At 40.5% G+C, this 22,442-nt stretch overlaps 1 protein-coding gene across 4 annotated transcripts in view; it reads left to right on the top strand.

The window, feature by feature from the left end:
* Positions 1-22,442, top strand: part of si:ch211-220f16.2 (golgin subfamily B member 1) — a 51,682-nt gene that overhangs the window by 8,055 nt on the left and 21,185 nt on the right. For 2 of the 4 annotated variants that reach the window (XM_039795485.1, XM_039795484.1), the window contains exons 4-19: positions 8-145; positions 1,316-1,432; positions 2,039-2,194; positions 2,349-2,528; positions 3,271-3,393; positions 3,611-3,724; positions 4,014-4,317; positions 5,657-5,772; positions 6,073-6,190; positions 6,579-6,670; positions 7,919-8,069; positions 15,263-15,414; positions 16,490-16,613; positions 17,905-18,038; positions 20,916-21,025; positions 22,218-22,386. In XM_039795485.1, the coding sequence (XP_039651419.1) occupies positions 8-145; positions 1,316-1,432; positions 2,039-2,194; positions 2,349-2,528; positions 3,271-3,393; positions 3,611-3,724; positions 4,014-4,317; positions 5,657-5,772; positions 6,073-6,190; positions 6,579-6,670; positions 7,919-8,069; positions 15,263-15,414; positions 16,490-16,613; positions 17,905-18,038; positions 20,916-21,025; positions 22,218-22,386 (2,298 nt within the window). The remainder of the gene's footprint in view (positions 1-7; positions 146-1,315; positions 1,433-2,038; positions 2,195-2,348; positions 2,529-3,270; positions 3,394-3,610; positions 3,725-4,013; positions 4,318-5,656; positions 5,773-6,072; positions 6,191-6,578; positions 6,671-7,918; positions 8,070-15,262; positions 15,415-16,489; positions 16,614-17,904; positions 18,039-20,915; positions 21,026-22,217; positions 22,387-22,442) is intronic. The other 2 variants (XM_039795487.1, XM_039795486.1) reach the window with 2 other exon arrangements.

Below are 22,442 nucleotides of genomic sequence, written 5' to 3'. Positions count from 1 at the left end.
GACTCAGGTGGAGAAGGAGACATGCGAGTCCAAACTGTCGAAGCTGCGTCTTCAGAACAAGGCCAAGGTGACCTCTCTCAACTCACAGCTGGAGGAGCTGAAGAAACAACAGGGAGGTCAGGGCACGCCAACACACAGCAAAAAGGTATACGGCACACACACACACACACACACACACACACACAACACACACACACACTGTACATGACAATACCTACAATGAATGTAGGAATTTCCTATTTTACCATGGCTTTATTTTAATCACAATTCTAATGCAGATGTATTATTTATTTTATAGAGCACTTTTTAAAATCCATGTTACAAAGTGCTTCACCCATACGTTGTAGGTAAGAATAGGAAAAACATTTTGCAAAGACAGTTCAAAGAAGGTTCAAGCTCAAATAAAATCAGGAAAGGCTCTTCGATAAAAGTATGTTTTAAAAAGGGACTTAAAGGAGACAGCTAACTTAAATCTGCGGGCAGATTGTTCCTGATTGAACGCTCTGTCCCCTTTAGTCTTCGGCCGGGCCTCTGGAAGAGACCTCTGCCCAAGGAAGTACAGTACGTACCGGCATATACGGTACTAGGATGTCAGATTTATAGCAGGGTGCGAGGACAGGAAGAACCTTAAAAAGGATCAGTAAAATCTCACAATCTATTCATACTGGGAGCCAGAGTAAGGAGCCTATAAAACAGGAGTGGTTTGATCATGTATCTCGGTTCTGGTTGAGTAGGGCTGTGCAATTAACCAAATATTTAATCGTGATTACAATTTCTGCCCCGACCGATCACAAAAACTAAGTAATCCAGAAAAACTATTATTTTTCACATTACGTTTTGCAATTATATTCTTATTTTGTCTTGTGTGTTCTGAATGAAAAAAGAAAAAGGTAAAACGGGAAATGTATGAAGGGAAATTTCCCAGTTTAAGGTGTTTTCACTGTTGATTTGTTTAACAGTTTCACTGTTTTTTAAATTCGGTAAATGTAACATCTTTCCAAAAGTTAATGAGTAATCGTGTTAAATTACCGTGATTTCAGAATGACCAAAATAATCAAGATTATGATTTTCTTCCCATAATCGAGCAGCCCTAGTCTGGAGTCCATTCATTGAGCAGTAAATGTTTGTTTTTTTTACCACTAGGTGGCACAAAGGCTACCAAAGTCACTTTTAAAACATGTACAGTTGACTTATGAAGTTATTATGGCTAATATGTTAGCAAATTTGACATTTGAGACGTGTTTCTGGTCTTCTGTCAAATGTAGTTCAATCTGTGCATGATTATTTTAGCGTTGTCTTTCTGTTTCCTCTCTAGGGGTCTTCAGAAGGAGGAGGAGAGCATGCCAGTCGGGGCAAGATTGTCTTGCTAAAGAAAAAGGTGGAGGAACTAGAACAGCAGCTTGCACAAAGACAGGAGGAGCTGGAAAACAAGGTGAGGTATCTTCATGTACAGCAAATTGAGATGGATTTGTTCGCCTCATTGGCTCATGTATAGGTGACGTTGTTTCGCTCGAGGATCTCAAAGAAGGACTGCAGAGTGATGGGTGGAACATTTATTATAAATAGTTTGTTATGGATTAAAACAAGTTAAGCCCAAAAGGACCAATTAGAATAGACTTTCCAACTTCCTTTCTTGTTAGTTCAGTCCACTCTCTTGTGACTTGTTATAGTTGGTGTGTGTGTGTGTGTGTGTGTGTGTGTGTGTGTGTGTGTGTGTGTGTGTGTGTGTGTGTGTGTGTGTGTGTGTGTGTGTGTGTGTGTGTGTGTGTGTGTGTGTTATGCACCACATATCTGAAACAAACTCCCAGAAAACTTGAGATCTGCTCCAACTCTTAGTTCTTTTAATCATGGCTCAAAGCTGTTCTGCCTTTTAAATAGAGGAGTTTGCTTTGGTGGTTGGTGCATACAGTACATAAGCAAACATATTTAACATAAATATGAAATGAAGAACTTGGGATGACTTTTTTTTATATCTTGCACTGCAAAATAGCAGCATTTTGATTGTTATTCTACTTTTCAATTTGCCTTTTTCTGCTAGAGGAAGGAGGTCGAGTTACAGCGGCAGCGGGGCGAGGAAATGGACACCATGCTGACAGAGAGGGACAGGAAGCTGGCGGAAAAAGAAGCGTATATTGTTCATCTGCAAACAGCACTGGCAGGAGATCAGCCCATCCCACCTGCACCACAACAAAAGGTCATACACCTCTCAAGAACATCATCTTTTCAACTTTTTCACATCTTGGGTTTACAGTATTCCCCGGCTGTCATTCATTTTAAGTTCAACACAAAATAGCAGTAATGGATGTTTATGGCAAACTTGCGTGTTCATCTATGCTTCACCTCCTCAGGTGGCAGAGGACAGTGGAGCAATGCAGGAGCTGCAGCTGCTGGTGCAAAGCCTGACCAAGAAGGTGGGAGATGCGGAGGAGCGCTACAGTTTGCTGCAGGAGCAGACAGACAGCCTCAAAGAGCTGGTGGCCACAGAGAAGGAGCAGTACATTCAAAAGGAGACCATGTACAAACAGAACGTACGTTTCACTCAGCTTCTACTCGGGCATATGCTGTATCTGCCTGGTTGCACAGGAACATTGTTAAACAGTGACGCTTGTGTTGAAATGAAAAGTGACAGCCCTACAACACAGTACATACAGTACATTCTTAAATAGCTATTCCCTTTAGCCACTGGAAGGCTTTTAATCTGAAACATCTGTGCAGGAAGTGTTGAGTTTCATAAACAGTTAATGCGGAATTAATGAGTAAATAAAAACGATATTTCTTTAAATAGAGGAATTCAGACTCTGTTGTTCTACTGCTGAATTTATCCCGTTAGAGTTTAGTTAGTATGGCTGCAACTAATGATTATTTTCATTGTTGATTAATCTGTTGATTATTTTCTGGATGAGTTGTTTGGTCTCTATAATCTCAGAAAATGGTGAAAAATGTGGATCAGTGTTTCCTAAAACTCAAGATGACGTCCTCAAATGTCTCGTTTTGTCCACAACTCAAAGATATTCAGTTTACTGTCACAGATGAGAGAAGACACTAGAACAATATTCACATTTAACAAGCTGACATCAGAGCAGTTTTGTTTGTTTTTTTCACAAAAAAATGACTGAAATTGACTTGATTAATCCATTATCAAAGTCAATGCCGATTCATTTAATAGTTGACAACTAATGGATTCATCTTTGCACCTGTAGTTGTCTGTGTTTGTTATGAGAAGTGCTGCTATCTTATGTCTGATGTTGTGCCCTGTGTTTGTTTTTTTAGATCCAGACATTCAAAGACATCATTATTCAGAAAGATAACCAGCTGCTGGAGATTAACCAGATGCACGAACAGGAGCTCTTCAAGCTAGCAGCGAAGTCTGACGCCAGCGCAGACTTAGAGCAGGTAGTGACAACACTCTGAAAATCTAAATGAATCTGTGAGGAAATACTTCACTTCTGTTAGTTCACAGAATCGTATGTATTGTCTTTGTGATATTGTTGTAAGTATGCAAGTGAACAAAGTCTGTTTCTGTTCTAAGCAACGGAAGAGTGCCTTACCATTAAGTCACATGTTTCCATGCAACACATGGAAAATTCTGTGTTGGTTGTCTCCTTTTCAGCTTTTGAAGGCTCTAAAACAGAAGCTTCATGAGAAGGAGGAGGTGCTGCTGGGTAAAACGCAGGTCATCGATGTTCTCCAGGGAGAGGTGGATGGCAGGGATCAACAGATAAAGGTCAGGAGCAACACCTCTTCACTTAAAACCTTCTTTTCCTCTCTGTGTACATTTTGTGATGATGTGCTCGGCCTTTGTGGTGCAGAGTTATAGAGAGTAATCTCCCTAGATAGTATATGTTAGAGCCATTCCTTCACTCTTCTTCAACTATTAAGTCAAATGACACTTCCCCTTCATATTTTGTTACATTTTAACATAATGCACAATATGAGACAAATATTTAATTGCGATTATTTTGACTGATATTGCGATTGCGGTATGTTTCACAATATTGACAAATACCCCACAGGAGCTTGCAGAGCGGCTGCGTCGACTACAAGTAGAACGAGAGAGCCTGGAATCCAAGATGGAGGCAGAGAAGCATGTGATGCGAGCGCAACTCCGCGACCTGATGGAAAAGCAGCAGGCGGAGGTGCAGCGAATGGCTGAGCAGCATCAGGCACAGATGGCCCAAACGCAGCAGGATCTCCTGGGGCAGCTGCAGGAGCTGAGGAGGGCCTCGGTAGCGGCACCATCTCCCAGTCAGGAGGCCACAGGAAGTGGAAGCATGCCCACAGATTCAGCCTCCATCCAGAGGATCACTGAGCTGGAAGGTTGGTTGTAGAGCTGGGCGATATGGAGAAAATCAAATATCCCGATATTTTTGACCAAATACCTTGATATTGTGGACGATAGTGTAGGGTTGACAATTGGTTCTTTCACAAAATATGCACACAGTGAGATTTTTGATAAATAATCACCAATTATGTTGATATAATAACTGTGGGTAAAGGCAAATAATACAACAGCTGGAACAGTCTGGTGTGCTCAGAAAATTACATCACTGTACTGTAATGCAGCCTTTAAAACTAGGACACTTGGTTCAGGATATTACGATATCCAAAATTTACGACGATATCTAGCCTCATATATTGATATAATATCGATATATTGCCCAGCCCTAGTTGGTTGTCCAGATTTGATTCTTTCACGATACATTGGGGCTGACTCGAAAATATTTGATTCGATAGTATTGAGTATTGTGATTTTCTTTTCCCTCTTTAACAAAAAAAGTCGAATAATACACTTTAAGAGACAATATATCATGAGACATAAAAACGTATTGCTTTCTAAAAAGAATGCACATCATCATCAGTCAGTCAGTCTGATATTTATTTAATTTGTAAAGAACAATCTTTCATCTTTGTACTATATGTGTAGTTATTTAACGATGTGTGTATTCTTTTTATTTTTGAGCGGAGCTGTTCAGAACGCAAAATGAATTTCACTGTAAACCGACAGTTAAGTTGTATCGTATCGCATAATATAATATGGATTTTCTGCATTTTCTGCTTTAGCTCTGTTTTGCTGGAAACAGATATGATGTAGTCGCTGTCAGCCGTACCGTATAAACAGAATATATTTAGCTGAATCATTGGTAAAATAAATAAATAAATATATAAAATAGATTCTAGGGAAAAGAATTGATTATCGACATACGAGTCCTAATATTCAGTCTCACTGTTTCCAGAAGAAATACAGAGGAAATGTCGTGGTGGTTTAGGACGGTCATGTATTTCTTTAAGTCAGAAAACGGTAACGAAGGGAAGTCAAAAATGTTTGACAACACGTTAGAGCGTTTTTGTTTTTGCAGACATTCAACAGAAAATACCCAGAATACCCAGAGGAGTTTCAACGGATTTTCACCCAGTTTTTAAGCCAGCATCTATCCAAAAGTTGTGTTTTTAACTCCAACAAGACACAACACACCCAGATCTTTGGTATATTAAATTGTAAACACGTGTAAAATATGCACACATAAAACAATGAGGCCTATTCATTGTAATGGCAGTACATTTAAATCTGTGGGATGTCTTTAGAAACCATGTTTACCTTCCTATAGCCTTGAATATCACAGTTCCATCTGACTTTCTCTCTCTTCGTTTGTTGCAGCCCAAACAAAGCAAAAAACGGACGAAGCGAGCAGATCAGAGGCCAAGTTCCTGAAAATGAAAGCCTGGTCTAAATCTCGGATCAGACAGTTGGAAGAGGAGTTGAAGAAAAGCCATGTGAGACGATGATAAAATGTTTAGATTCAATTTTCAAAAATGTATAGTTATTATGCTCCGTGCTAGCGATTCCCTGATATTTCTTTCTCTTAATTAAAATGCACACCCAATAGATGTTAATGTGACATCAAAAGTACGTTTTTCTTTTTAATTGATCCAAAAGTAATTACAGGAAACTCTATAAAACACATCAAAAGGAGGAAGCAAGAAGATCTCTTCTAAACAAGGCTGCAATGTATTAAAAAAAAAAAAAAACTTAAATTAGACCCATTTAAAAGATGTTCATTTTGTCCCCTTTAGGCTGGAGGTGCCCCCCCAGACCTGACTGCCCTGCGGAGTCGTATCACAGCACTGGAGGAGGAGAGAGAGGAAAACCTCTGGAAAGTGGAACAATATGAGGAGCTCAAAGCAAAGAACGGTACCGAAATCCAACCTGAGTGCCTTCTGCTTTTTCCCCCAGTGTCAGCACATCATATTTCTTCAAATTTCATTCACCCTACCGTCTTAAATTCAGTAATATCGGAGTTAAATAGGGCAACCTGGTAGCTCACCTGGTTGAGCATGCGCCCTATGTACTAAGGCTCAGTCTTTACCGCAGCGGCCCAGGTTTGATTCTGACCCGTGGCCTTTGCTGTCAGTCCCCCCTCTCTCTCCCACTGTCCTGTCTTCAGCTGTCCTATCCATTACAGGCCAAAACAAAGCCCAAGAAATAAGCTTTAAAAAAAGTAGAATTAGAGTTAAATCTGCACTGTCACTGGTAGCTGTAATGCCAAAATTAACATTGTGTGTTTGATGTTTTCTGCAAGAAATGCTGGAGGCTAAGCTGGTGGTATATGAGGAGCAACAGAGGACACTACAAGCAGACCTGGAGCAGTTCACCAAGAGGGCCACCTCTCAGGTCAGAGTTCTTTTTCTGACCGATAGCCGACCGATCATTAACCTGCAGGCCGGCAACGGAGTCCCAGTGCACCCGTTCAGGAGGCTCAGACATACTTTCCCCGTTTCGTGGACAGCTGTGGACTTGTTCTGGTCATGCTGCCGTGATATTCCGTGTGTTGTCTGGGACACATGCAGCCACTTTCCTGGAACCGCTCGCGCGACCGCCACAAGTCCAGACAGCGTTTATGTCCGAGCTCGGATCTACCTGTGAGGTTGTCAGCTGTGTGTCTGCCTGGCATACTCTGTGTGTAGGACGGCTGATTTAACCCACTATAGAGGAATGTGTCATGTACTATATTGCGCCGTGGGTCGGAGAGAAACATATTATCGATTCCTCTGCATGTCTGGCACATATTTTGAGAGAATTGACGATGAAATGAACTTGACTTGACGTAGCACCTTCCAGCAGAGAGCAACAACGAAAGAAAAAAATAGCTTTAAATGCAACTTGCTAGTGCAAAGTGAACACTAGCAAGTGAACTAGCAGTTAAGATATAGATTGTATAGCCTATTTTTCTAGCCTGACGTGGTCATACTCAGATTCTAGTCAGAATATGAGTCTGATGCTGCTCCATTGGGCTGTGATTATGGGGGCGTGTTTCAACCAAACCAGGAAAGAAAATGCCTCTGCACTCAATTGGATAGACCTACAACCAATCAGAGCAACAGATAGACCTACAACCAATCAGAGCAGCGGAGCATGAATCCCGTAGGAAGGACGGCAAAAACATCTTTCCGATCGACAGATGCCTTGATTGCGGGTCTCTTTTCCTCTTTTAAAATGAATGCGCTGTCGCTATCTTCTAGAACAGACACAATGGAGGAATCTACACAAATCAAACCAAGCGCTCTTTGGTGACATGGTTGATTATGTTACTGTTGATCATCATATAAAGCCCGCCCTGACAATTAGATTGGTCCGAACAGCTCTGGTTGGAACATAGTTGCTCCACAACGGATCAAGTCCAGACCCAACTTCCCGACCTCAAACGTTGTGGCCAGGGCTAAGTTCGGCTGGCATCCATGCTACTCTGTTTCTCTTATCATGCAACAAAAAGTTTCTTAATTCCTTTTTGATTTCAGTTTTAATAATATTGTTTTTAACTGATGGTTTTAATCAGTCAGAATTCATTAACATCCCTGCCTTTGTCTACATTTACCTACTTATTGTTGGTCTCCTGTAACTCTCTGCTCCTTCTTGTCTTAGGCAAGTGAGTCAGGCAGTGCAGATGACACTCAGAGCCAGGTGCTGGAGTGGCAGGAGATGGTAGCTGAGGCAGTCAGCGCCAGGGACCGGGCCAAGGAGGAGAAGACTGTCATGGCCCTCCGCATTAGCCACATGGAGGAGGAAAGAGAGGGTAAGGCTGTTGCTGGAGGATGACACAACCTCAAAAGGCTCAGGTTGTTTATCCCCTCTAGAAAACCAGGACGAACTAGCAGGGTGTGGTCTGTCGTTTATATAGTATAAAAATCACACATAGATGTTGTTATTTTCTTTATCTGCGCATATTTGCTTAATGCACACCTAATCTGCTTAGAAAATCTCACACACCGCCTATGCTCATGCTTAGTAAGTTTCATTAATATGAAAAAATGCCTTTATGTAATCAAAATGTGATCAAAAACCTTTTAATAACTGCAAGAAAAGTTGCTCTGTGTGTGATGCTGCACATGCTACAAATTTAAGCAAATCAAAGGTATCTCAGTATTTTCTTAATTTAACTTGCGGCCAATTTCCATCTAAAACCCAACTTTCCATTCTTTTCACTTTTAATTGACATAATTATCAGTTATTCTGTCATCCTTGAACTGAATTATTAGTTTTTACCATACAAACTTTATTAGCATTGCATGTCTGTCCATCCTGGGAGAGGGACCCCTCCTGTGTTGCTCTTTTTTTCCTGGTACTTTAGAGCAAGGGTTGGCAACCTTTCTTTATATGAAGTGCCATTTTTTAAACTTCTTTTTGATCAGTGTGCCACATCAACATTATGCCTGCCATTATCTACCAAGCCCACACAGGCAGTGTTTTATTTCCCCCCACTCGTGCTGCATTCAGTAAAGAAGGCAACGAGTACTAGCCAATCAGAGGCAGAGTAGGGCATGCCTTCGCATAATTCGGATGGCGCTAAACGTCAATTAAACTACTGTAAATAACCGGCACTGCACCTCCCAATGGTTGTGAAAGAGGTCATGTGGCATACGCATGAGAAGGCACTTCAACATTTCCAAAAAAATCTGTTAAACAATGGTTAAGCTACCACACGCATGCCTAAGGTTGCTGACACCTGAATTACAGGGACAAAGGATGGAGGGTGTGATATGATGGACAGATCCTCCTGATTTTTGATATTGGGCTATATAAATAAAAGGTACTTGACTTCCGAGGCTGTAGTTTGTGGTGCTGTTTAATTTTATTGATTTATACAGTGAAGTGTTTCTAATATTCAGTCTACCCTTACTGATATAAATGCCTAGAAACACCTCTCAATATAATGCTATAAAATTCAATTAACACAATCTAATGGCAATATCATAACTCCTTTTTATTTTGTCCTAATCCCATATAGAGTTGGGTATCGATACCCGGTGCTGATACGGCATCGGTGCCTTAACGACCAGTGCCTCATTTTGGTGCCACTTAAATGTCTGCGCTGCCCTCTGATACTCCAAAACGTGCAAACGATGCATGTGACGCTAGTTAACACTACACTTGGCAGCGGGTAACGTTAGCCTACCGTTAGCTAGCAGCTGGCTTAAACACAGTTAAAATGCTGACAGTTAAACGGCGTTAAAGTGTGACTGTATTTCACTGTAGAGGATGTCCAACAGTCTGCTGCTGCCCTTGTCGGAAAAACAACACAGACGGTGCGTTTACTTGAAACTTGCCTCGCTAGCCTTGTTGTCTATTCAAAGTTATTTTTAAAATATCCCTTTAATTTTGACCATTAGACCGTAGCAATAAACCAACCGTTCTTGAACTTTTTATAAATCTTTTTAAAAGTATGGTTTTATCACTGGTATCGGAAAAAATCCAAATGATACCCAACCCTAATCCCCTGTCACCACCACCAACATCTACACCACCCCCGTGTTGTGTAGCAACGAGGGGTTCAGAGTTTGTTTTACTGTTTACCACGTGTCCTCTGTTGTCTGACTGAACATTATTTTCTTTTTCTTGTTTTTTCCCCTCCCGTCCTCACTGTTGTTGATGGGGAGCATTTGGTTGAGCTGCCTCCCATCTCATGGACCTCTTTCCCCCCCCCCCTAATCCTCCCCCTCTCCTGCCCCTGTTCCAGGGATGGGAGCAGCCATACAGAACAGTTTCCCATCAGTTTTGTGCATGCAGGCTCCCCCAAAACCTCCAGTGTCGCTCGTGCTCACTGTACTGCCTGCAGCTCCTCTGAATTGTCCTCTTTGCCGGGGTGAGCTGCAGGCAGTACAGTAGCAGGCTGCACGTTAGAGTCTGCCATTTAGTTTCTCTTCCGTTCTCACCCCCACCCTGTGTTGTTCCTCTTTTCCATTCCTTCACCCCTCTCCGTTCTTCTGTCCTACTGTGTCTTCGATCTTTCCATCCTTTGATTTTCTGGTGTGGGCATACCAAAATATTTTTGGAATAACCCAGCAATAATAATATCCCGGGATCATATATAATGAAACAACCCTTCTTTTGTGGTGATGGCTCTGTTTCCACTAACTCTGGGAAGGGGACTAATGTTTGTAATTACATTGATATTTAATGTCTGTGTTTGTTGTTTAAGTAATTACAGATAGAGTTCACATAGTCCAGGCGTTCACAAATGTAATAATCTCTGGTTTATGGAAAGAATCATAATCACAATTATTTTGGTCAGTATTGAAATCGCGATTATTAAGATGTTGCAGTTACTGAAGTTAAAAAAAACGGTTGGACAAATCAGCGGTGAAACACCCTGAACTGTGACAGTTCCCTTCATACTTTTCCCATTTTTTGAATTTCCCTTCAGAACCCAAGACAAAATAAGAGTTGACTTGCTAAATGTATTGTGCATAATAACAGTTTTTCGTGATTACATTGTTTTTGTGATCGTTAGCAGCCGAAATCAATTAATTGCACAGCCACTAGGGCTAACTCTGGGGTCATGAATCAGGATATGAAAGCAAAATTAAAGTTTTGGTATTTGGGTGGTAGGAAATAGACACGACAAGTACAAATAATCAAATATTTGATTGCCCAAATAAAGTCCAATCATCCCTCTAGACATTCAGTTATTTTATAAAAAAAAAGAGTAATGCACAAAATATATTTGTCATTAATTTAAGTTAAGTTAAATTAAACCGAAGTCTCATAAAACAGTTAATGGTCCCTGTTTTCATTTAATATGGCTGTTGATTTTGATCAGCTGTGTGTGTGTGCCACTGACTGTTAAATTGCTAAATCAATGGAGTGGGGTAGACATTAATGAACCTATTGTGAGTTATGAGACTCAAAGCGCTCCCAGTAATTAACACTTTCTCTCAACGACTACTGCAGTTAATTTGTCGCCAGAGTTATATCGGGCCACGCGTCTCGCCGCACCACCGGTTCTTCTAATGCCGACAGAAAACCAGAAACCTTCACTGTTCTTTTTTTACTTTTGCATCCTTGCAATTCTATCATCCCTATTCCTATGGTTGTAATATTTGGTGATTTAATTCAGGTGGGAAGCATATAATATACTCGCTAATGTTGTTGATGCTGTCTTCCATTGCTGCTGGAAATAATGTAATTACCAGTTTGTTGTGAAAGTGGAAACTGTAAGTCTTCAGTCTTGTGTTGTACTCTGATCATAGTAGTGCCATAAAAATGAATACATCTGTATAAAAGAATAAGAAAAGAAAAGTAAAGAAAATGTTTATAATTATTACAAATAGCAAAGATTGCCGTGCAACACTGATGTCTTCTACTTGACGATTTTATTTCTTAAGGTGCATAACAGTGACTAACGTTTGTATGTAAGTTACATCTTCATCAGAGTCCTTGGAGAAATGGGCAATGGAGCCCTTATAAGGATCATCAACAGGTGTGATTGTGCTCAAGAGGGGGTGACAATCTAAAGTTGCACCCATCTCTACCAAGGTGTTACACTCAGTAATCAATCGTTAAAGGGCAAATGCCCATAGCAGCCAAAATGATATATACAGACAAAATATACAAAGTAAAAATGTATACAAATTAAAAAATGTAAAAGAAAAATTTTTGGGGACTAAAAGTATATTTATAAAAATACTATACTGTAACACACTTTGACATTAGAGAAAGCAAGTCAGATTAAATTTCATTTAAGCCTAGAGGATCTAAAGAGCCAAGTGTATGTATCAAAGGTTCCCTGCATAGGAGTTTATTGATAATATCACCACCCCTGGGTGGGGTGTGATTTTCTCAATTCCCCAGAACCTCAGTGATGCGGGGAGCCATGATTAGCCTGCTTGTAATGCCTCGCCATGGCATAAGTTATGTTCTGGGTCCGAATAGCTGTCTTGTGTTCAGATATCCTTAATTTGAGCTGACGTTTAGTTTGACCTATATACGCAATCCACAAGGGCATTTTAGAAGGTACACTACATGTGTACTGTTACAATTAATAAATGAAGAGATAGAATATTTCTTGCCAGTCGAGGATGTGAAAATTCCTGATTCCATACAGTTCCATTCGGACTCTGATGAAGATGTAACTATACATCAAACGTTAGTACTGTTATGCACCTTAAGAAATAAAATATCAAGTAGAAGACATCCGTGTTGCACTGGCAATTTTTGCTATTTGTGCTGTTGTGTCCTGCCTTGGTTGGGATTGTTGTGGTCTGCAAAGCAGAGAACTCCCGTTTTTTTTTTTTTTTGCTATAATTATTCTTTTGTATTTTATTTCCCCTTTTATTTATTCCTTTTTATGTTTCTACATTTATTTATCTTATTATTTTACAGATTTATTCTTTTTTATGGCACTCCTATGACTCTATACTGATGTGGCTTTTAAGGGTTGAGTCATTTGAGTCAAGTTGTATATAAGTTGGAGCTTATTAATTACTACAAACACTATCTTAAGACATGTTGACTACAACTTCATCAACATCACTGCCTGCTGAGCTTTCGCTTCTGTTTTGCTGCTGCAGACAACAATATACAAGTTTAATATAAGATCTATTTCCTGCAGTGTCCATTATATTATTATATAATATTTCAATCAATTTCCCTCCCTGTTAAAGTGCTCATATTATGCTCATTTTCAGGTTCATAATTGTATTTAGAGGTTGTACTAGAATGGGGTTTACGTGGTTTAATAAAAAAAACAACATATTTTTGTTGTACTGCACATTGCTGCAGCTCCTCTTTTCACCCTGTGTGTTGAGCTCTCTGTTTTAGCTACAGAGTGAGACATCTCACTTCTGTTCCATCTTTGTTGGGAGTCGCACATGCGCAGTACCTAGGTAAGGACTACTAGCCAGTCAGAAGCAGAGTATGAGGGCGCCTGACACTACCTAGGTAAGGACTACTAGCCAGTCAGAAGCAGAGTAGGAGGGGTGCCCTGACAGTACCTAGGTAAGGACTACTAGCCAGTCAGAAGCAGAGTATGAGGGCGCCCCGACAGTAGCTAGGTAAGGACTACTAGCCAGTCAGAAGCAGAGTATGAGGGTGTGCTACGCTAGCAGCTAAGCCATTATAACGTGTGTTACAAAGTGACCATGTTTGTCTCTGAAGTAAAGGCTGGACTACAGTAGAGCAGTTTGGAGCAGTTGGTGAACAGTGTTTTCTGTTGGAGATGGTAAGTCCCTTTGGGGGGGACTTTGGGCTTTTTCACTTTGTAAACCTATAACGTGCACAAAAAAGATATATAACACAATAAAGGAAAGGGAAAAAGCCAAAAAGCATAATATGAGCACTTTAAGAAATGTGATGGCCTTGATCATAGTAAAGGGAATCAATGCCAAATGAATACAGTTTACTAAACTCCTTTCATGAAAGCCTGACTACGTTGTATGCTTTTCGTTCCTCACTTGAAACATCAGATGTCAGACACTTCTGCTGCGTGGCGTTCTCAGGCATAAAAAGAAGAAAAACCTCCTGAAGAACCAGCAGGATTTACTTCTTAGATAACTTACTGTTTTGGCTTCATGAATAATACTCCCATATCTCCTGTTCTTAACATATCGAGGGCTGCAACTAGCGATTATTTTCGTCATCCATTATTCTGAAGATCATTTTCTTGATTAATTAATAGTTTGGTCTATAAAAAGTCAGAAAATAGAGAAAAAAAGTCCATCCCAGTTTCTCATAGTCCAAAGTGATATCTTTAAATGTCTTGTTTTGTCAGTCCAAAACCCAAAAATATTCAGTTTAATATAATGTAAAACAGAAAAGAGCAGGAAATATCCATATTTGAGAGGCTGAAAAAATCATTTTCTGCCATTTTTGCATGACAAATACTTTAACGATTAGGCGCATATCAAAATAGTTTTCGATTTGTTTTTCTATCGATCGACTAATGGATTAGTCGACTAATCGTTGCAGCTCTATGCTCTATATTTAATCCCTGCTGCTGTGGTCAGTGTAGGTGAAATGCCCAGTATGAGACAGACTGGCTCTATTCTGCTTCACAGTTGTTTTATTCTACATGATTAATGTAGATTATCTCACACATTCCTGCTGCATGTTCTAAATAATATTCAATACTAAACTGTTGTAATAGTGTTCTTTGCATAGTCCTTCTCTGCTTAACGCTGCTTATACACTGAACCCACACTGACCACTGCTTGACCCACTCAACTCCTTTTCTTTTTCTGCTTTGAGCTACCCCCACCCCCTTTTCCTTCCCTCCCATACACATCAAAATCGGCCTGTTGTCACAAAACAGATGGGAACATGTTTTGTACAGCCTAATCAATTTGGCATCCTTGCTGCTAAATGAAAATTGAAAAAAATGAAAAGCACTGCAAGAATCCCCTCAGATCTGCACTTTGCCGTGTTAGTTTAATTACAGTCTGATCCTCCTGTTGAAGAAACATTGGCTTTAAGTGTGACTCATGAAAATGGGCCCTCTCCATCCTCCCACAGCCACTTGTCCTCCCCGTCTCCCACATTTTGTGATTGCTGTTTTCCTCTGCTATGCAAATTAGGTGTGCATGGCTCTGACCAGAATGTTGCTTTTGAAGTGTTTCTCAGGTCCACATACCTTATGCAAATACAAAAGTGCATACATCTCTGGAGTTTGAGTAACTTTCTCTTTCTCCATCCTTGATTCTGTCAGTCTCCTGTCTCCATAACTTATCTTACAGTCTGTCTCTGTTGTTGCTTTCACTGTTGGATGAAACTGTTTTCTATGTTCCAAAGTTCATTTGTAGTGTTAAAAGTGCCTCATCTCCCTTTTCATCAAAACCACCAACGCCACCACACTTCTCTATTCTCCATCTCTGCCAAAAAATTTCTTCTTTCACTCTGTCATCATTCTGTCCTGCCCATTTTATACCCACCTTCCCATCCATAAATACATACTCAATCCAACCCAACATCCCCCCCCCGTTCCCTGTGGCACAAAACTGATTGAGGATGACTGGTTCTTTCCTGGCTGCTCCGATCCAGCACTGGCCACTCGGCAGCAGGAGTTGGAGGAGGAGCTGAGTCAAGCTCGGGGGCTCGGCCAACACAGGGCCAAGAAGCTGGCATCTCCCGCCCAACGAAGCCTGCAGGTAGGTGGACAGGCGGACGTTACTGTGGTTGAGCCGTGGTAATGCCAGCGGGACTTTCAGACATTTTTTTAAATGCTTATATGTGCTGTGATGTTTCCAAAAACAACTTAAAGCAAATTCAACTAATCTTTTTATTATTTACGAAAATGTTTACCAATTACTGCCCTGTCCTGCATTAAATAAAAGTCAGGATCACGTAACGAGCACAGGTCAAATAAAATGAAAACTTGGCCTAAACAAACTTTGAAGATACATAAATGCCAAAGTTACTTCTTTCTGCTGAAGTAAGCGTTACAGTCAGCACTTCCTGGGCTGTCCGCTGTCAACAAGCCGCACCAAGTAAGGTCCGGGCATTTCTTCCTGTAATTTCACACCTAATTGTAACAATCTCTAACCTAAACTGGACAATTTTCTTGGAACTTTTTGGAAGCCGTCCCGCGCTTTGTTGGAATAATTTCTTCAAATTCACTTTTCACTTTTCAAGATAATTAAGATAACTCTTACATGAAGTAATACATTTTTATGTTATCAGTTGTTTCTTTCTTTAACTTTGTATGGATACACCAGGTTGCCACCCGTGTATGTTTTACAGAAGCAGGCTAGGTCTTTTGGATTGTGTTTTATTTTAAGAGCTAGCTGTGAGTTAGGCCTAGTTTTGTGAGATTTGTTTGGCACAACCTCTGCTAATGTTGCAAATAAACACTTTCTCTTTTACACTTATTCTGTCACAACATTTTGATTGCCATGTTATTGTCCCCGATACTGTCGAAGGGGACATAACATCCTGAAATGCAGTTTTTGATAAAAGGTAGCAAATTGAATTCCAATCTTTCAGAAATAACCATTTTTAAGTCACAATCACAAGAAAACTCCACAAGATACTGAATGGCCTGATTGCTCACATTGTCTGTTTTTTGGAAAATAGTCTTTTTTTTTATTTTGTTAAGAGTTGAGAAGCTCAATATCACTCTCATGTCTGTGCATTAGGTACGGAGCTGGTTCAGGAGGTGGTTAGGCCTATGTTGCTTTATTACCTGTCACTGCCCTGCTTCAATTTAATTTATCCCACTTGCAGGAGGACTTTGAATTTGATGGGCAGGCCCCATTCCAGGACCCGCGGAGCAGCTCTCAGAGCACGAACCCGATGGAGGGAGAGAACATGGGAGGTTGGTGGCCCGAGCACAGTACTCCTGATACAGGTGTGAGACCCGCTAGACAGTTTACACTGGCATGCACACGTTCATCCGCATCCTACTTTGGGAAATTGTCTTTGGGTGGATATTTTGTTGTTTTCACCATAACACTCCAAACTTATTTTAGAGTTGGATTGTGGCTGTTGGTTGTTGTTGTTTTTTTCTTGTTTTTCATCTAACCTGCCAATATTGTGAATGTAAGACCTGGGTTTTCTATATTGGGGTATTGTGTTTAACATACTTTTGGGATCAGCTTGCCTTCATTTCTACTTGTGCACTCATCTGATGAGTCACACTGTAGCAAGCTAAATTTAAGCTCATCTCACATTTATTCAAAATAACTCTGGGACAATTGGTAAAATCCCAAGAATGAGACACTCATTCATTGGCTTGTGTTTTCATCAGTTTACAGTATTTCATTTGGACATGTGCATGCTGGTTGAGCTGGCTAGTGTTTGTTGGGATCCACTGAATGCATTGAATTCTTGTAAGATCATATAAATGTACATTAGGTGGAAAGATACATCATCTGTGGTAAGTTTTATTTTTTATTAATTTCTTTTGCATGTTCTGCTCTTTTTTTCTTCATTTCCACTCATCCTGTCTTGTTGTCTTTTAAACATGATGTCCTGAAACCAAAAAATACATCAGCAGTTACCAAAGAAAATGCAAAATAAATAAAAAAAGAAAATGATTGGGGTAGTTGTTTGAAAGGAAAGCTGACATTGAGATGTACTTTTTGGTTGTTTGTGGCTAAACCTTTAACCCTGGAATTGAATTTCACACCTTGACTTTAATTAATAAATCTGCCATTGAACGTCTTTTAAATTTAATTAGCCCATAATCAAAAAAAGATGTAGTTTTTCTCACTGATTGACCTTTCCCAAAGTTTTTTTTCCTCTTTTTTTCCACTCAGTTGTACCAATACAGTACAGTAGAGTTGTCATATTTTTAAGAAGGCTTTTAATCTGAAACATCTGTCCATTTCATTAACAGTTCCCAGAAAAAAACAGCAGCATTAATAAGTGGATAAAAAAGCGTTTTCCTTTTTAAATAGAGGAACTCCGACTCTGTTGTAGTTAGTACAGCTGCAACTAATGATTAGTTTTAAACAAATGACTTAAACCGTTAATCAATTATCTAAATAGTTGGTGATTAATTTAATAGTTGACAACTAATTGATTAATCTTTGCAGCTCTAATAGTTAGTTCCAACTCCCCTCAATGGCCTTTATTTGTGACTTGCTTGTATTTGATTATGTCCCATCCCCATTCATTGTCTTTGTTGATGATTTCAGATGGTTTGCGGTCTGTCGTGGAGGAGCTGGAGCTGGAAAGGAACCAACTGCAGGAGCAGATCCTGAGCCTGGAGGAGCGCTGTCAGGATCTGGAGGATCGACAGCAGCTGCAGTCCCGCATAGAGACGTTACAGGTAACCTTACTGTGCATAATACACACACGCAACATCACATACCGCGTCGTTGCCCCAGGGTTGAGTCAATCTAGGGCTGGGTATCATTCAAAAATTAGACTTTGAATTCGATACTGGTTCCTCAACAATACATTTTTCCATACCAATTCTATAGACTCAATTTTCACACAAAGAAATTACAACATTACACATTAGGGGACAAGTCTTTTTTTAATTAAAGGGGTGATAGAATGATTATATAGGGTATTTTACACTGTTGCTTAAGGTCTCCTAATGGGGTATGTAACATTGGTTGGGCTGAAAATTGCCCGAATGCTATTTTATTAGGCCCTTAACTACCCTGTGAATATGGCTCTATTTGGAACAAGAGCTTTTGTTCCAAATATGGTATGCAATGAATATTCAGAATGAGCTACGCGCTGATTGGTTTGAGCAAACTACATAGAAACACATGGGAAACTTTGGCAGCAGGCCTCATATTTCAGACACTGCAAAGTTATACATTGTTTGTCGGGCTATTTCGTTATTAAATTCACTTCTGAGACTTTTGTAAGCGAGAAATCGACTATATAAAGCTCAAATATGGGCCGTTTTACGAAAATTGATGGCTAATTGCAAATTTGGTAAGACTGTGTGTCGGAGTTCAGCCGCTGGTGCTGCCTCGCCGCCCGGCCTGCCTTCCTTCACAGACCCCTCGGCTGGCCACAGCAGGGACTACCAACACCGCTGCCCTGACAGAGCTCCAGGGCCTTCAACTCCCCTCTTCCTGCTAGCTAAATGGCCCGTTGTGTGAGAGTGAGAGCGCCATCAGCAATCTTGTTACACCAGCAATCTCTTACCACATGTTACACACGTCACGCCACTTATACAAAATCTAACTAAAGGTCTTATAAAGCTAACAACGGTGTCCGATTTCAAGTTAATGAATATTTGTGAAGACAAAGTGTTTCGTTAGCTGCGACTGTCCCTTCAATCCTAGCTATGTGTAGCTACAAGCCACAGATAGTTAGCTTCCTTTTCGCCTTAATTCGAGTATATTTACAGTTTGAATTTCGTCACGCCCACTTACACAACATCTAACTAAATGTCTTATAAACCTAACAAAGGTGTCCGATTTCAAGTTAATATTTGTGAAGACTAGCTAGCTAGGTGTTTCGTTAGCTGTGACTGTCCCTTCAATCCTAGCTACAAATCACGGATAGTTAGCTTCCTTTTCGCCTTAATTCGAGTATATTTACAGTTTGAATTTCATCGCGCCACTTACACAACATCTAACTAAATGTCTTATAAACCTAACAACGGTGTCCGATTTCAAGTTAATTAATTTTTGTGAATTCCAGAGGAATTCTAAGAGGAGGCTAGCTAGCTCTCATTGATAGAGCTCCATCCAGCCGCAGGCTCTATCAATGAGACTCACGGACAAGCGGCGTTTATTTCCCCAATCGTTTGTTTAAATAACTCAACACATTATAATTACACACATTAAAAGAGTAACTGGAACCTGTGGTAAGAGAATGCTGGCGTAACAAGCTCGCTGACCGCACTTTCACTCACATACACCGGGCATTTAGCTAGCAGGAAGAGGGGAGTTGCAGGCCCTGGAGCTCTGTCAGGGCAGCGGCGTTTAGTAGTCCATTAGCCCAAAACGGTGACTTTGCGCGGGTATGAGGTGCTGTGGGCTGCCAGCCGTGACTGAGCTCCATCTACCTCACAGCAGGCCGGGGTCTGTGAAGGAAGGCAGGCCGGGCGGCGAGGCAGCTACACAGGCAGCACCGGCCTCTGAACTCCGACACACAGTCGGACAAAATTTGCAATTAGACATAAATTTTCGTAAAACGGCCCATATTTGACCTCTACATAGTTGATTTCTCGCATAAAAAAGTCTCAGAAGTGAATTTAATGGTAAAATAGCATATGAACAATGTATACAATTTCTGAGATTTGCACGACCTAGATTCAGAAGACCAGTTGTGTAGCCTATGCAAATGTTGGGGCGTGACAAAGAGAGAGACTAGAGCCAAATGAGGAGGAGCCGCAATAGTTGACGTCAACTCTGAGGCTCGTTGAGATTCGCCCGTTTTCAGAGGCAGTTTCAAGTAGTGAGATTTGCAGAGAAAAGGGGTGTCAATGGGATTTAGAGGTTCTATGTATGTCCTAGTTACCCACTAAACTGTCATTATTCAACTATGACAAGGTAAAATCAGTTTTGCATTCTATCACCCCTTTAATACATTTTTTTTTAGCTCTTTTCCACTTATGTGACGCACACTGTAGTCAAGCCTCAACACACAGACATGTATTTGTATCGTTTAATATTTTCTCACATTGTTCTTATCTATTGATGGGTAATGGAGGGAAACGATGAATGAATTGCATGTCCCCCCACCCCCGAGGACTAGGATTTTGTAACAAACCTTTCTAACACAGGTGACGTTTGATGTAGATGAAGATGAGCAGCCATTTTGGGTCCCTCAGGTGTGTTGGGTCGCTTATGTATGTGTGCGCTAGAGATCACCTCTGGCGGTGACGGCTAACGGTGTGGTGTGCTTGTTTAATCTCGGACACGTTCTGTTTCTGTGCAATGTCCTGTCGCAGACTTACTGGGGATCGTAAAATCACACTTCACAGCTTGACTTTGTTACTGTCAAAACTGGTGAATGCCGAAGTTCATTATTACGGATAATGATGAACGGGTAAAATAGATATCTGATAAAAAAAATAAACAATTGTGATGGTGACTACTGTATAACAACAACCGTTTGATGCTGTTCTCCAGCGGGTCTGCTGTCATTAACGTCTGTGTGCAGTGAGAATGTCTTTGTCCTGTGCTCTTTATTTAATCTTTGCATACTGATCTGTCGTCCTCCGCCACCCCAGAATGAGTCCGAGAGATTACAGAGCCAGCTCGCCAGCGTCCGAAGTCAACAGAGCAGAGACGCAGAGAAGCATCAGCTACTGGTTAGCAGTCTCAACGAACAGCTCAAAGGGTAAGCTAATCAGATTCAGTTGAGAAGATGTGTAAATGTTTGTGAAATATAACAAAACAACAGTTTTTACAGTTTTTTGTCTTGAACATTTATTACTGCAGATCATTTAGCTGTGACAAAACGTTTACCACAAACAGGACTTGGGCCATATGTTTGTAAATGACAAAACCTCATTGTACCTTTTTAAGTAGTACCTCTCTGTATGATGTTTTTGTATGTATACCGTGTAGGCCTGCACAATGAGGAAAATATGTGATAACGTTGTTGAGTATCGCGATAACGATATTACTAAAATAAATAGATAGTAAAATGTTCTCAGTTCTGCTGCTTTCAGTATTCTGCTTAAATACAACAAAATGCTTGTTGAATTTAAAACCAATCAAGGGAACTCATTTCCAACTTTTTTATTGAACAAATTGAACATTGAATTGAACATAAAAGGCAGCACTAAAAAAGAATGACAGTTCAATTGTAAAGTGCAGTTTTCTGCTGATATTTTCTTTACTAACACCAAAACATCTCTTGAGTGCCTTTCACGATATGTCGCAGCCTTTTGCGATATTATTGCGGCAGTTAATATTGCAATGATGATTTAAAAAAACTGATATATTGTGCAGCCCTACATTTATTACTGCAGATCATTAAGCTGTGCCACAACTTTGACCACAAACAGGACTTGAACCCTACCCTGGCATTGCTGCTACATCCTGGTTGTTGCGGCTGTAAGCGGTCCGACAAAGTGCTGCCGCGATGGACTGAGCACTGAGAGAGGCACAAACACACTGTGGCGCGCTCGAGATTGTATTGCAATGATTTATTCCTCCACACGTAAAATACAACTAGCCCTGCAGTTACCAAATGTAAAGTTCCTTTGTGAGTCAAAATAAGTGCGTTAGTGCGGTGGTCAACAGAAAGTGTGTCACTCCCAGGTTCACCCCCTCTCTGTCAAAGCCCAAAAAAAAAACCCAGGTGAACAGATGAAGCAAACAAATATATGTTATCACTTCCGCTCAAACTGCGATGAAAACGCCCACCACCTACAATATAAGTTCACAATATAATAATCAATAAATAATATAAATGAGACCATGAACGGCATACAGTATGTGGCTCCTACTCTGGTATTTTATATTGGACTTTTTGAAGTGTTAAAGGTGTGTTTTAACGGTTCAGATTTTTTTCTTTTTTTTAGACTGAGTAACACACAGGAGTGCCTGGAAAGCTCACTCATCGAGAAGGAGAATACGCTGGCCAAGACGTCCGAGAAGCTCGAGCTCATCAACGGCCTCCGAGAATCTTTGAGTGAAAAAGAAATTCAGTACAAAGAGGTGTCTGACAAGCTCCTTCAGGCTGAGAACACTGTACGAGTTTGGACTCCTTTTCTTTGGTCTTTTTGTCACAGTTCAATAACCAGCAA

Source organism: Perca fluviatilis, chromosome 3 (genome assembly GCF_010015445.1).
Source record: "Perca fluviatilis chromosome 3, GENO_Pfluv_1.0, whole genome shotgun sequence".
Taxonomy (NCBI): domain Eukaryota; kingdom Metazoa; phylum Chordata; class Actinopteri; order Perciformes; family Percidae; genus Perca; species Perca fluviatilis.
Note: the sequence above shows the minus strand (reverse complement) of the source record. Positions and strands in the feature narration are given on the sequence as shown.